General features: G+C 45.1%; 1 protein-coding gene across 1 annotated transcript in view; it reads right to left on the minus strand.

Moving 5' to 3' along the window:
* Positions 1-3,292: 3,292 nt before the first annotated feature.
* FBXO42 (F-box protein 42) overlaps positions 3,293-16,059 on the minus strand; it is a 92,380-nt gene continuing 79,613 nt past the window's right edge. The window contains exons 5-10 of the mRNA XM_012763079.2: positions 13,723-13,876; positions 12,854-12,964; positions 10,948-11,044; positions 10,450-10,506; positions 8,737-8,853; positions 3,293-8,218 (exon numbers count right to left, since the gene is read on the minus strand). Of these exons, the coding sequence (XP_012618533.1) occupies positions 7,103-8,218; positions 8,737-8,853; positions 10,450-10,506; positions 10,948-11,044; positions 12,854-12,964; positions 13,723-13,876 (1,652 nt within the window). The 3' untranslated portion in view covers positions 3,293-7,102. The remainder of the gene's footprint in view (positions 8,219-8,736; positions 8,854-10,449; positions 10,507-10,947; positions 11,045-12,853; positions 12,965-13,722; positions 13,877-16,059) is intronic.

Below are 16,059 nucleotides of genomic sequence, written 5' to 3' on the forward strand. Positions count from 1 at the left end.
TCATGAGGGCAGAGCCTTCATGAATGGGATTAGCACCCTTATCTCATTTGAGGGGGGTTGTTTGCAAGTTTGCCCCTTCTGCCATGTGAGGATACAGAGTTCATAGTGGAGCAGCAACAAGACACCACTTTGGAAGTGGAGACTGAGCCCTTATGAAACACCAAACCTGCCAGTGCCTTGACCTTGGACTTCCCAACCTCCAGAACTGTACGAAATACGTTTCTGTTGTTTATAAATTACCTAGTCTGTGGCATATAGCAGCACAAATGGACTAAGCACCAAAACAAGGAGAGGACTAACTTCCTAGCTCTCTGGCTTCCGAACAACTGTTCTCCTCCTGGCTGGCTGTGTTGGCTGCAGATGATTCTACTGCAACCTTTCATATCTTTTTAGCATGATACCTGAATTTTTAGCATGATACCTTTGACTGTAGCAGCTCAGGATTTGTCATCTTCGTTCAGCCAATGTGACACCTCCCTGGTTTGTGATTAGATTGTGAGCTCCTCCAGGGGCGGGCCTCTTCAGAGTCATCTGCGTGTCCCAGGGTTGCAGGGTCAGTAGATGCTCTGGGAGTGTTTGCTGAGAATGGTTCTCGGGTCAGTTCCAGGCTTTCCTGGCCTTGCCAAACGGTCACAGCCCATGTCCCAGGGCAGGAGCTGACTCCCTTCTCCCAGGCTGCTGCTGGAAAGGCATCCCTCCTTCTCTTCCCTGCAGTGAGTGAGCAGACAGGCTCTGGTGGGGGTACGACACACTCTGCAAGGACCTTCAGGCATTTACTTAAGACGTTAGCTTGGCTTTGTGCATGCTGACAGGGCCTGGGCCCAGAGCCTGGCTCCACGGGGAAGACATTGACTTTCCCACAGATGGGAGCTGGGGCAGAGAAGGCGGGTGGGCCAACCTGGGGATGGTGCTGGACAGAGGCCAGAGGGTGGTGCTACCCAGCTCTGCTGACACAGGGAGGGAGAGAAGGGCAAGCATTTTCCTCCTTCTGCCCCTCCTTCTCAAGAATGCCTCAGAGAGATCGCCCAGGCGGACCTGAAGCCTTTCATAGGGTGCCCCAGATGGCTTTTGGGGGAATCACGTCCACTAGACACATCCACCAGCAGCCCCCAACCTTTTTGGCAACAGGAACCAGTATCATGGAGATAATTTTTCCATGGATGCGGTGGGGCGAGGTGGTTTCGGGATGATTCCAGCGCGTTACATTTATTGTGCAGTCAGACCTCTCTGCTAATGATACTCTGTATTTGTAGCCGCTCCCCAGCGCCAGCATCACCGCCTCAGCTCCACCTCAGAGCATCAGGCATTGGGTTCTCACAAGGAGCGAGCACCCTCGCTTGCGCAGTTTACAGTAGGCTTCCTGCTCCTTTGAGAATCTAATGCTGCCGCTGAGCTATCTGACAGGAGGCGGAGCTCAGGCAGTGATGGAGCTATGGGGAGCAGCTGTGAATGTGGGTGAAGCCTTGTGGGCTCCCCACCCTTACCCCCACCACTCACCTCCTGCTGTGTGGCCTGGCTTCTAATAGGCCACAGACTGGTACCAGTCTGCAGCCCAGGGGTAGGGGACTGCAGCATTAGACAGATTAACAATTCTTGGCTGCTTCCAGTTAAATTGCTAACCTGTGAGGCTGGCATCAAAATTGCCATTTTACTTATCAAATTGAGGCTCAAAGAGGTGGAATGACTTGCCTCAGCTCAAAGTGACAGAGCCAGCTTTTGAACCTAGGTCTGTCCTGGTCCAAAGCCTGTGCCTATGTCCCTGTTCTGCTGCCTCTCTTCTAAGTCCCTTCCAAGTCCACAGAACCATGTCTCAACAGTTGAAAGGGCATGTAGGAGTCTCTTGATCCCATTCAAGATCTGATCAGCTCTGACATCTCCCATGCAAGTAATCAGTCCCTGTTTGAATACTTCGGCAAGGGTGAAATCATCACCTCATGCAGCACCCACCAGAATGCTGGCAGGACTGCAGAAGAGGGGGTGGTAATGGCCATTACGAGCAGAAGGCAGACCTTAGCTGGGGACACTCTCTGTGCCTGGAGGAAGGAGAAAGGCACAGAGAAGCAAGGATACACCTCACTTGTGTGGCACCACTGTGCACAGGCCAGCCTGCTGGATTTTGGTGGATGCCTCCTGTCCTGCCTAGACCTGAGGGTGCTCAAAGCCTGCCACTTCCAGGGACCTTTCTCAGGCTTCCCAGAGGAGGGGTGATGTAGGTCACAGCTGTGGGCTGAGGAGCTCACTCAGGGTTGTGACATGGGTCAGGGATTCCTGCACTGCCTCCTCTTCCCTGGCTAGGTCCTGTAATTTACACTCAAATGTGCATAGGTCTGTGGCCCTTTATTATTCAGAAAAACAACCCTGGCTGGGGAGTGCTGTGCTGGGACTGCAATGGAAGGCAGTGGCAGCCAACTTATTATGAGCCAGGCACTGTGCTAGCACTTCTCATATACTTCAGTGAATCCTCATGGTCCTTTAAGGTAGAAGCAACTACATTTATAGTTTGAGGAAACTTGTATCAAGGTTTTTGTTTTTTTTTTTTTTTTGAGACAGAGTCTCACTCTGTTGCCCTGGCTAGAGTGAGTGCCATGGCGTCAGCCTGGCTCACAGCAACCTCAAACTCCTGGGCTCAAGCAATCCTCCTGCCTCAGCCTCCCGAGTAGCTGGGACTACAGGCATGTGCCACCATGCCCGGCTAATTTTTTCTATATGTATTACTTGGCCAATTAATTTCTTACTATATAGTAGAGACGGGGTCTCGCTCTTGCTCAGGCTGGTTTTGAACTCCTGACCTCGAGCAATTCTCCCGCCTCAGCCTCCCAGAGTGCTAGGATTACAGGCGTGAGCCACCGCGCCCGGCCCATATCCAAGGTTAAGTGGTGAGAAGGAGACAGCAGGATTTACCACATGCCTCTGGGGCTTCAGGCTTGTGCTCCCATCATTTGCTATGCTACTTCACTACCCCATGGCTGTGTCCTCAACTTTGCTTAGGGGGCCAGTGATAGTGCCGATGTCATCCTGGCCGGTAGGGCTCTGCTCCAAGCTCACACCTCTCTTGGGTCTCCAACTCAGATGGAGCTGAGGCTCTGACACATCAACCCTTCAAGCATGCTGGAGAGAGTGGCTTTATTATTAATCACTGGCGTCCCCAGGGAAGGGCAACTCTCTTCCCAAAACGCAACCTTTCTAGAAGAGAAGTATCTTTCCAACTACTTCGCTTCTAACTTCAATCTCCAACCTCAAATGGTTCTTATCACTGCAATTTTTCTTTTCTTACTAATAAAACAGTTAAGACAATTGTCCATTTTGTTTTATTTGTTAAACTGCTAAAAAGTCATCAGGGGGAAAACATTAACAAAAAATGAAGTTGACAGATTTAAATATCAATGAAGTCCATTTTCATTCCTACACTGTTATGTGCCTAAAATGACTATCTCAGGGTAAGCCACCTGGCATCCCTGAGTTGTATGGGAAACATCACTCACAGCACCAGCTTGGCCAGGGCACCATGGGCGTGCACTGACATGAACCCTGGTTGGTGGGAGGGGAGCAGAGCGAGTACAATGGAGCCAACGCCTAAGGTCTGCTCTCATTAGACAATGAACATGGTGAGAGGGAGCCACTTACTGGTGACCATGCAGAACATGCCTTCTGCAACTCATGGGGAGCTGTGTGGGACAAAGGCCTTGAAGTTCAGCTTCCTTGCCCCTGGGTGTGTTCAGATCCTCCCCACCGATTTGTGTGCTGGTAAGAGACCACAGATAATGCAAAGCAGAGCACTTCAAAATGCCAGGATCACCACAAGGACGAGGACAGACAGACACACCAACCAATCACTTCTAAGGGGAAGGAAAAAAGCAAAGCAGAAGGAAACCCAGAAAGACAAGGTGAAAGGAAAGGGAAACATCCCTTTGTTCTCCATTGGCTGGTAGCTTTCTGTCCTCCAAAGTCAAGACTACTTAAGTTATTTTTCCTTCTTCCTCTTCCTCCTCTTTTCTTTAAAGAATTCCAACACAGTTCCTAGAATAGTTCATGGTTTCAGCTCTTGCTATAAAACTCAAACATTAAAATCAAATAAATCCACAGAGGGCTGGGAGGAGATTTTAAGGCTCAGTATTGCCTTAAAATGAAATTTAAGTTTGTTTTGATACCTAATTTGTGTTCCCCAAATAGGGTAGGGTGAGGTTGTGGAGTCCAACCACCCAAGTGTGGAAGAAGAGTGAAAATGTAAATGAAAAAACAGAACCCTTTCTGCTGCATAACCTGTAAAATGAGAAAACAGGAAGCTCTGTCCAAGAAAGTAGTAGGAACAGGCTAAAATTCTTACATGAGTTCAATAAGGAGGTGGCCGGTGAAGTCACTAGCACATGGGAGCTCTCCAAGGCACACTTGCAGGAATGGAAGGGGTTAAAGCTTCAAGTAGCAACAAAATGTATTTTAAATATTTAAATTCTGATACACATTTGCTTTAGGTGCTCCTGAGGGTTTAAAAAATTTTTTTGTCTCATTTTCTCAATTTTAAGACAAAATTGGTATCATCTCAAAAATGGAGTTGTGGTTAAATCTGATCTAACTGCAGCATCCACGTGTTGCAGAAATGCTCACCTCAGTTGAGACACCTGAAGTTCCATTGCACACGTGGCTTTATAAGGCCTGAGGAGAAAATCACCTTGACAGTGTTGAGCTGCCTTCTCAAGGTACACACCCACAGTGCCCAGGAGCCACCAAGACCAACACCAATGCGTACAGACGAGGCAGATTTTTCTTAAAGAACTGTAAGTGGACAGTCTGGTTCCAAGCAGTGTGGGTCACACCAGGATGGCATGGAGTTCAGAGGAACCAAATTTCTTTCTAAGAAAATCAACATCTCGGTTGCCTGTCCCCTTGGGGGAAGTAGAAGGAATCAACAGGGTACCAGCTGGCTTAGGAAGGCCACAGGACAAAGAAAAAGACTGAAATTGAGACTGAACTCTCAGGCTTCCAAATACTTTATATTTCAACAGGAACTGAGTTTGGAGGCACTGTCCATGCACAAATGCAATGTCATAAAAAAGGTTCAGCAACAGCAATAATGCCTAAATTGCTAATCTTTGGGGCTAATTTTCCCTTATAAGTAAGGACCCCACATGATTGAACAGTCTTTGCCAAGCAAGGCTGGCAACAGTGCCAGAGCCCCAGAGTCTGGAAAGCAAAGTGTGGAGCTTCAAGCAGTTGGACACCACAGTAAGTAGGCACATGGTTGTTTCCTCATCCAAGGGAGCATGGAGAGCACCTTCTGGAACACATACCTCTCCCTGCGAGCTGGCCCTTTCCTGGGCTTGGCACCAGGGCTTCTTTCCTACCGAGACCACACTGTAAAAGCTAATGACTAGGGAAGAGACTCAGCATGATGTAATAGGAGAAAACACACTCATGGGACAGACTGCTAAGTGTTGGCTGAAAGCCAGGACCCAGGGCCAGCTGCAGCAGGCTTGTGCCTGGGAAACGCTAACAAGGAAAAGGGGAGTATGAGAGTGGGAAACGTGATATTTTGAAATTTAAATCCAGAGGGCAAAACAAAAATCCTCTTTCCACTGATGAGAAATTACCAAAAAACCCACATTTAAATGGTGCCATTTGAAATAAACTTATTTTGACATCCTCTGTGTCCAGGCCATGGTCTGAACACTAGCAACTTGTAACTTTCTGTATCAACCAGAGAAATGCTCTACTTGGTTGCACCTGAATCTCAGAAATAAAGTGGAAGTAAAAACCCAGTCCCTGTTTGGGGGACACATGAACATGACAAGCACAAAGGATGGAGCTGCTCTCAAGGGCAGCCATGCATCACGAATGTCAAGTACATGATATTTGACTTCATTGCCTGTCAGATAGCGAGGGAGAGGAATATATGTCACAAGGAGAAAACACATTTCTGGAAAGAACTGTTACTGGGATGCCCTTCCAGGATCAACTTCCACATAACATAAATATGGGAAGAGTGTGCCCAGTGTGCGCTGGAAATATAAACAAGCTCACAGGGAAAAAACAGTATCTTTTGATGCTTCACAGATTTCTCTAATTCCCTAATGGCCCCCGAGCGATATCAGGGTAAGGGTTCCAGAAATATTTCTAAGAATCATCCAATTTTTCTAGGCACATGAGCTTTGTCAAAGAAACAGAAAGTAAGAAAAGTTTTAGGGCCTTTAAAAAAATGCACATACGCAAAAAAAAAAAAAAAAAAAAAAAAGAAAAAGAAAAAAACAGCCTATAAATGGAAAAGGCAGCTTCCAAGGACCAAGTTCTAAGAGAAGAAAAAGGAGAACAAATGTGGTTTTTGGCAACTTGCAACCAAATACGATTGTCAGAAAATTCCACAATCAGACACCAAAATGTTTTCCGAAACACGCAGGGAGCACTCAAAAGACCAATGGACATTAGGTGGACGGACAGATGATGGCTGCATACACGTTATTTCACGATGACCTGGCACACAAACTGGAACAAAATCCCTTGTTGGGTAACTTTCCTCAGCCATAAAGGGCGAAAGGAGGCCAGGCATACAGCATTTCTTCAGAGTTGTCACAGGTTCTCTTGGTTTTAAGAGGAGAAGGGGAACAACAGTTTTCTATGAGTTACTTTTACCCTGCCAGCACCTGAAGCATGAGACTAAAAACCTCCATGTTTGCCCCTTAAATATGCCCTTTCATTTTTTTTTTTAACTCTGAGAAGGCCACATAAAGATTTATATAGGGGGCTCTTCAGTTTCTTTTGGAAAGTTACTGACATTAGTCTGTTCCCTAACTTCTTGGTCTGGTTACCAGCAAAGTAGAAAAAGGCAGCACAGCCTCTGCTAAAACACAGCAACAATTTTATCTGAACCAGGACGGAGATCTCTCCCTTTTTGTAAACAGAGTTGGCTATATAATATATATATATATATATATTTATGTATAATTTTTTTCTTAATGGAGATTTGATCCCAGCCTGGAGTGAGTTAGGTTGGGAATTAGAGTTTTGGTTTATGGGAATAATTTTGTTGTTTTCCCAATTCTCAGTCCAAATGCTTGCACACTGGAAAATTCCAAATTAAAAGCCACAGAAAGGGAAAGGGATTTAGAACACATTATCTCTTTGCTCGCACAAAGTACAAGGCGTTTGTTTTTGGATAGTACTTCACATTCTGTTTCTTATCCATAAGTCCTCCAAATATGATGAGTTCACCCCTGCCCTGTACCACTGTGTGCAGGCTAGTTTCAGGAGGTCCAACCACCGAACTACTATTAAATACTTTCCATTTGACCCGCCCCTTCTCCTTGGTGTCTTTAATGTCCAGCACGTACATCTGCATTGGCTTGCAGTTCATACTCTGGTACAGGGGTTTGCCAACATTTAGGGACTGTGGAGGGTGGTGGCCCAGGCGGCGGGCAATGGGAGGTAGGGAATGTCCATCTCCTTGGGCAGGCCCTGGGCGGGGGATGGGCACTGTTTCTCCACTGCTCAGGCTCTGGCTCCCAGGGGAGCCTGGAGAAGACCCAAGAGGAGGACTTAGTGCTGCAGAGGCTGAGGTGCCTTTGGATGACATCGCTTTGACTGCTTCCAGACTCCGACGCAGGGCACCTGGGGAGACAGCCCCTGCAAGGGCACTGGCCACGTGTGGTGGGGTATGCATACCATTCGTCTGTTCAGGAGGGTGTCTCATACTTCCCCCAACTGTCCTGTTGTCCACGCCATCCATATGATTGCTACTGGAAGCAGGCTTCAGATCCCAATTCAGATCTATGGATCCTAATCTCAGATCTTTCTGATCTGGCAGTGACCCTCGTCGAGGGGCCGAAGAAAGTCCCATTTTTAGGTCATATCCTTCAGCAGCAGACGGAGTACTTGGAGATATGGCCTGTACAGGGCTGTCCAAGGAAGACCCACCGACAGCTGCCGTTCCGGGAGATAAACTCCCACCATTGAGGACAGGAGAGCCATCTCCTCTGGCTGGGGAAAGGCTCCCTTCCCGAGAACCTGAGGGAGTCTGTCTTTGAGCCCTGGGCCTCAGTGTTCCCCAGCGGCCGTTGACACAAGGAGCTTCATCCATACTTCTTACTGGAGACTGAGAGCGGTACTCTCGGGTTTCGGGAACCAAAGCTGGAGGAGTGGCACTGATAGGTGATGGGCGAGAGTTCAAACTGGGGCTGAGTGGGGCTCTCCCACTAGGAGCCTGGCTGAAGACCACCACACACTGTCCCACCTGGAAGACAAAGGACCTGTACTCACAGACTCTTCTATAATTCGGATTATTCATTTCTATCAAACATTTTATCATGAGCAATCTGAAATATGCCAGGCATTTTGTAGGTGCCTGAGACATACAGATGAAAAAGATATAGTCTGCTCTCTAGGCTAGAAGGAGAAACAGACATGGGAACCGTTAGTGTATGTGACATGTGCTATCATTAGAACTATGTCTATGGAACAGGGGTGAAGTAGAAGGAAGAATCAATTTTTGTTTGAGGGACTCCAGGGAAAGTTTCACAGAAAAAGAGATGTTTAAAGTTGGGACTTACAGATGAGTGGGGCCCACATAAGTTTTCCCATCCAGTGGCTCATATATGTGAAAAATGCCAAAGGAACGATGGTTAATATCCACCTTGTTTGTGACACCCAGGTGTTTTCTATTTTTGTACAAATTTCCTTTGAGATCTGACAAATAATGTGGTTTTCCAGTTAGGACCTCTCTTCCTGCTGGCCTGTCAGCTCCCTGCTTACCCGGCAAGCTGGATGGCACCACAGTTCTGGGGCCCCATGCTCTTCATTTTCTACCTTGAGTGGCTGCCAGGCCCAGGGACCTGAGTGCATATGCAACAACCAAGCATCCTTGAACAGCTGTAAGAGAAGAACCAACAAGAGGACTCGGGTATGACACATGTTTCAAAACACACACACAGAGCTGCAGTCTCAAAGCCATGCTGTCTGGTCCCCAAAGCATGTGGGGTCTTCAGAAAGAATAGCAAAACCCTAAGTTAGTCATTCAGTTGTGAAGGCCTTCATTTATGCTTTCATTCATTCATATATTACCACTTGCTTGGCACATGGAATTATGTTTGTAACCCAAAAATCAACCGTAGGGGGTTTTGAATTTTGCCCATGGTCTTACATGTGTGTGTACTGGGGGTTGAGGAAGAGGGTAAATAATACGTATCTATAACTTTCTGAATCTGCATTCTTAAATTCCATGTGAACTCTGGCAGTTATCAACTTGCTTTTTTATCCAGACAGGGTCTCACTTTGTTGCCCAGGCTAGAGTGAGTACCGTGGCGTCAGCCTAGCTCATAGCAACCTCAAAATCCTGGGCTCAAGCAATCCTACTGTCTCAGCCCAAGTAGCTGGGACTACAGGCATGCACCACCATGCCCGGCTAATTTTTTCTGTATATATTAGTTGGCTGATTAATTTCTTTCTATTTATAGTAGAGATGGGGTCTCGCTCTTGCTCAGGCTGGTTTTGAACTCCTGACCTCGAGCAATCCACCCGCCTCGGCCTCCCAGAGTGCTAGGATTACAGGCGTGAGCCACCACACCCAGCCTCAACTTGCTTTTCTATACTACTGCCCCCCTCCCCCTTTGAAAGAATGACAGTGGCAAACCTTACAGCCGAAAGAGGAAGCAGAGGTAGGAAGAACATAAATATGAATATTCAAGAGACATATGTCTCTGATTAAAAGCATCTCCCACCCTAAAAAAGAATGGGGGCTGGGTGATTACATGCCTGTAATCCTAGCACTCTGGGAGGCCGCACAGAGGCAGGAGTATCGCCCAAGGTCAGGAGTTCGAAACCAGCCTGAGCAAGAGCGAGACCCATCTCTACTATAAATAGAAAGAAATTAAATGGCCAACTAATATATATAGAAAAAGGAGTTTGAGCAGTTTGAGGTTGCTGTGAGCTAGGTTGACGCCACGACACTCTAGCCTAGGTAACAGAGTGAGACTCTGTCTCAAAAAAACAAAACAGGCCGGGCGCGGTGGCTCACGCCTGTAATCCTAGCTCTCTGGGAGGCCGAGGAGGGTGGATTGCTCAAGGTCAGGAGTTCGAAACCAGCCTGAGCAAGAGCGAGACCCCGCCTCTACTATAAATAGAAAGAAATTAATTGGCCAACTAAAAATATATAGAAAAAATTAGCCGGGCATGGTGGTGCATGCCTGTAGTCCCAGCTACTCGGGAGGCCGAGGCAGGAGGATCACTTGAGCCCAGGAGTTTGAGGTTTCTGTGAGCGAGGCTGACGCCACGGCACTCACTCTAGCCTGCGCAACAAAGCAAGACTCTGTCTCAAAAAAAAAAAAAACAAAAGAAAATATGAAGGCTTATATACCCAAGGAATTCCCTAAATGAAAATGCCATGGAAATAGTCCTGCAAAGTAAGATAGTGGAAGTTTTAAACACTTAGCAGCACATACATGGCAATGCCACACAAGCAATACTCACAGCATTGGGACCGCCACACCCTCCGAGGATTAAGATAGTTGCATCATCTATGACAATCTGGGGAATGGAAGAAGTTAAAAATAAATCTACAAAGACACAGGCATCTGACTTCCTATGCTTCAGTGGTATATGAAAACAGCCCACCTAGCTACCATGTCAATTCTGATCCCCATGAACATATTACCGATAATTCACCTGAAAGGATATGTTCTTTGTTGATCAAATATTAACATGAGTGTCAACCACATAAAATGCAAGGTTCTCTTGAGAAATGAATTAGCAAAGTAAATGCTTTGGGAAGAAGAATAATATACAGACACTATAAATAATATGACCCATTAGAAGCTGAAAAATTAAATGCTAGCAAAAAAGAATGATACATTTTCTTTGGCTTAGTGCACATTGGCATCTTACCCGACTCCATCCTCCCTCCCTCTCCTGTCCTAACTGAAAGATGCTAGAGGTGTTTGCTGAATAGTTATTTTAATTCCTGAGTACCTGAGATTGGCCACCTCGAGGATGAGGACTGGGGCCGGAGATGTTCGGCTTGGACCATGCCCACTGCTCGAGGTCAAGGACCCAGACATCGTTGCTCCTGTGAGATAAGGACAGAAGGATGAAGGGAACTGGGAGCCACCAGGGACCACAATGGTGGCTGGGGAGTTCCACATGCCTGTGCCCAGCTGGTAAACTTGTACCATTTTCACTTTCACACATACTGTCTGGGCTGAAGGAGGTTTCAGAGATGGCCTACTCCAAGTTGAGGGGCTTTAGAACCAGAAATATCACATTGTTGAATCCCAGCTCTGCAGTCTGAATAAGTCCTTTAATTTTCTCTAACTCTGGATTCCTTATCTACAAAGTGAAAATACTGCTATTACTTTAAAGAGCTGATATAAATGAAGTCACCTTCATAAAGATGCCTGACAAAGTACCACACTCCTAGCTGGCACTTACGCTGTATTGTTCTTCTATACTTTTCTTTTTTTTCCCTTTGTCTCTCTTTTTTTTTTATTTATTATTTTTTTCTAGCATATTGTGGGGGTACAAATGTTAACGTTACATGTATTGCCCTTGCCCCACCTCCCCCCTCGAGTCAGAGCTTCAAGCGTGTCCATTCCCCAGGTGCGCATCGCATTCATTATGTATGTATATACCCATCCCCTCCCCTCCGCCTGCCCAAAACCTGATAAATGTTCTTCCTATATGTCCACGTAGGTGTTGATCAGTTAATACCAATTTGCTGGTGAGTACATGTGGTGCTTTCCCCTACTTTCTTTAGCTGTCATCTTGAGACTTTCAAACTTCTGCTCTTTCCACTGACCCATAGGCCTCATCTGAGCTATGGCTGTAGCCACACACTAGTACCTGAGGTGAAAGTTAATTAACAACAGCAGGACAAAGCTATTGGTCGAGCTATAGTCTTTCAAAAGCAAAATCCACAAGGAAGAGAAAATGATTTGAAAGGCAGCTTCATCATTGTCCAGGAGTTAAAAGCTTTATTGATTCTAGCTACAAAAAGTAATTTCACAATGGCTAAGGAAACCTGCAGTTTCATCAAGGACAAACTGGCATCTCCAACCCTCAAGGCAAGGACAGACTCCTGCATGGAAGTCTCTCTTTTATGGTCACCTCTCTAAGGTCATTTATTTACACACAGGAATACAGGAATGATAGCTCCAATACCTTAAATCCTAAACCCTCTCATCTAGAAGGTAGCTCCTATAGTCTAGCTCTACAACTGTTTTAAAATGTAAAGATGGAAAATAATCAAAGAGAGGACAGAGTCCAGTCTGGAGTGGTCAGAACACAGGGGGAATGATCACGACTGTCGCTACCATCTAACCAAATACATGGTGATACAGATGGAATGCTTTGGCTCTTGACTTTGGCCTGGGGTGGGGAGGACAGCCTTATAGAAGTGTGTCACACCTAACACAGGTTTCTTGCTCCTATCCACTCCCCAGCCCATTGCGGTTGGAGAGCCTATGATTTCCACCTGTCCTGTCAGTCTTGCTCTTGCCTCCTCTAAAGCCCAAAGGGCAAGAGCTGGGTGGAAAAGCAGAGCAAGTACAAGCACCCTGTTTCTTGGAAGCGGGCCTTTGGGTCTTCTGTAGGCACAGTACAGCAGACCAGGTGGAGGTCCCATCAGAATTTGATCCTATTAAACAGAACCACATGTCAAACAAACAGATTCTATATAACCTGGATTTTATGTAGCAAGTTTTCAACGTATTGGTCTGTTACTAGGGCATCAAAGAACAGAATGCTAGGGCGAGATAACTCATTGGATTAATTAGAATCGTGCTCAGGAATACTGACCCTGACTAGTTCACTTTTCTGACTGGTTACTCCCAGGAGTATTTACCTTCAGGTTAATATGGAGCAAACCAAATATACTTACATTTGCCTGGATCCTAAGGAGCCACCAAAAACAATCATTTTATCATCTATCACACAGGAGGAGTGCCCAGCCATGGGAGGTGGCCCATGGGTTGTCACAATGCAGTTCCACCTAATGTAAAAAGACAGGAAGAAGCCAAGAAATCAGCACTGTCTGTTTTCGATCTTTTGAAAGATAGTAAGTCGGCATCCATTAAAACGACAATCCTATCACCTTCAGTACAGATACTGTTAGGATAGTAACTAAAGGATGGCATGAGGTATTTGTGCCTTTCGTACACACTTGCTTAAAGTCACGTTCACTTTCAAGTTCTCAATGTGGTTGGTTTGGAGGCAGAGAGCTGAGAACACGATGACAAAGGACAAGATCGTAGCTTCTTGGCTGCTTCAGCCTGGTTTGCTAGTAGCTGTCAAGAGCCATGCACTAAGTATTCCATTACAGAGAATAAAGGTATCTGTCACTTAAAAAATACATGTAAATTACACCTGGGAGTCAGTCTTGGAGACACAGCAGGGAGTAAAGAATCATCCAGATCTATAACACTCCTGGGAATTAGCAGCCAAAGCTGAAGAGCTCCTTGTTCTTCAACTGGTTCATTCATTTTTCTTGGAAGAGGAATAAATCTCTTCTACTTTTTCTCTTTGGGTTCCAAAATAAGGATTCTAAATTTAGGGTTCTAAGATGATCCTGTAGACCCTCTGAAACTGTAGGCAAAATCTATGCATACGTATGCTTTTTCTACTCCTGGAAAAATAGTCCATAGTTTTTCATCAAATACCCAAAGGGATTCTTGACATAAAAAAGATAAAGAATCCACTGATTTAAAATCTTTTCTTCCAGAAATAAGGGAGCATATCTTCATGACTTACCAATTTTTAGAGGGTGAATAAGTGTGTATTTCATCAAAGAATCTCTCTGGTTGGTGTAGGGGATAAGGGCTTGGCCGTGTCCAGCCACCAAACAGCACTAGCAGGTCCTTGTACACAACCAGAGTTGCTCCAGCTTTGGGGGAAGGGTAGGATCCTAGGAGAAGTCAATAACACCATAGTTAGGATCTGGGATCTCACAGCAATCCCTAGGTAGGCTATCTATAGATCACCTTTCCCTGGAAGAGTGTCAAAATGGGAACCAATACTAGAAAGCACAGGGGAAACGGAGAAACAAAACTGGGTTTGCAGGTCTGAGAAAATTGTCACAAATTGGTTTATCTTTTATAATTAACACAAAGAAACCTGAGTTAGAGAAAAATTACTTAGCCTCTCTCAGGTTTAATTTCCTCACTTAAAATTAGGGATGAGAATATCTATCTCATAAGGCTGTTTTGAGTATTAAATAATACATTCATAGATCAGCTTTGTCAAGAAAAAATTTTTAAAAAGTACATTCAAAGCACCTAACACAATGCCTGACACATAGTAGATCCTCAATAAATGTTGAGTTTCCTTTCTATCCCTTTAATTAGTTTAACAGAGGACAGAAGGGAAAGAATGTAAGGGGATCCAGATACCTGGGTGCAACTTAAAAATAACTGCTGCCACCAAACTTAGGTGAAAAAAGAGGTAGAATGCAGTTCTTATTTTTTCTGAGTCAAATGTTAACATCATGACCTCTAGGCCCCTAGCTATGGGCCTCACATAGCCAGATAGCCTCAGATTAACACAAATGGGGTAGACTTTCAAGGCTTAATGTTAACAGATTTCAATGAAACCATAAGCCTTATACCAAGAGTAGTTACTAAGGCCACCCAGGACTGGGAGCAGTGGCGCACGCCTATAATCCTAGCACTCTGGGAGGCTGAGGCAGGAGGATTGCTTAACGTCAGGAGTTCGAGACCAGCCTGACCCAAGACCGAGACGGTACCTCTACTAAAAATAGAAAAATTAGCCGGGTATAGTAGTGTGCACCTGTAGCCCCAGCTACTCAAGAGGCTGAGGCAGGAGGACTGCTTGAGCCCAGGAGTTTGAGGTTGCAGTGAGCTATGAAGATGCCACAGTACTCTAGCCTGGGCAACAGAGTGAGACTCTGTCTCAAAATAAATAAATAAATAAAATAAAGGCCATCCAGGTTGGACCTCTTAGCTGCAATGACCTAATTTTGGGAAAAAACAGAAATGTAGCTTATGCTGGAAAACTTTACGAATAACAAATATCTCATAGGAGCATAACTTTCCAAAATCTTTTGTCTTTGAAATAACAATTGCTATTTCCTTCAATTCCTCACTCTACATGTCACCTTTAGTTTGCTCCAGACCAAAGTAATTTGTCCCAATATCCAGGTGTCACTAAATACTGGAATATTTAATTTTTTCTTGTTAAAGCTGCAGGATTCATGTCTCAAAAGATATCTTAAGTAGAAAGAATCTCAAGCTACATTAACCTAATAGCAGTGGAGGTGCTCCAATTTAAGTGGATGGCTTAGTTTCCCCCTACAGCAAAGCATTATGGGAACATGGCTTGAAAAGCCCTGTGCAGACTGTTTTAATGGTATCATTTACAAAGTCTCAAGGTTGAGAAGGTGAGGCAGAGGACGGTTCTCCTTGTGCTCTAATGTAAGTGTAACTTCACATTTTGAGGCGCAAGCCCTCAAAGTATGGGATATCTGTGTATCAGCTATTTTGAATACTTTCCTAATAGAACAGACACCAATTCAGACACTTCTGTCTCCTATAAGGTGCAATGTACACTATTCTGGTGACAGGTATGCTAAAAGCCCCGACTTCAGCATTACACAATTCATCCATGTAACAAGAACACCTATATCCTCTAATATTTTTAAATAAAAATTATTAAAAAACAAAACAAAACAGAAAATAAACTTTTACCTCCCCAAGAACATATTGCCTCCTAGTTCAACTAGAAAACCTAACTAACATAATAGTCTAATTAAAATATTACTGTCACTCTAAAATGATTTAATTTGTGAAATACCAAACAAAGCTTCAAGTTCTTGCCCCTAACTTGGAAATCTTAAGTACTGTGAAACAAAGAACAAAACAGGCCAGGCGTGGTGGCCTAAGGATCTAATTCCAACATTTTGGAAGGGTGAGGCAGGAGGATTGCTTGAGCCCAGGAGTTCAAGACCGGCCTGGGCAATGGTGAAATCCCATCTCTACAAAAAATAAAAATAAAAAAATTAGCTGGGTGTGGCGATATATGCCTGTAATTCCAGCTACTTGGGAGGCTGAAGCAGGAGGATCACTTGAACTC

The sequence above is a fragment of the Microcebus murinus genome, chromosome 2, assembly GCF_040939455.1.
Source record: "Microcebus murinus isolate Inina chromosome 2, M.murinus_Inina_mat1.0, whole genome shotgun sequence".
Classification (NCBI taxonomy): domain Eukaryota; kingdom Metazoa; phylum Chordata; class Mammalia; order Primates; family Cheirogaleidae; genus Microcebus; species Microcebus murinus.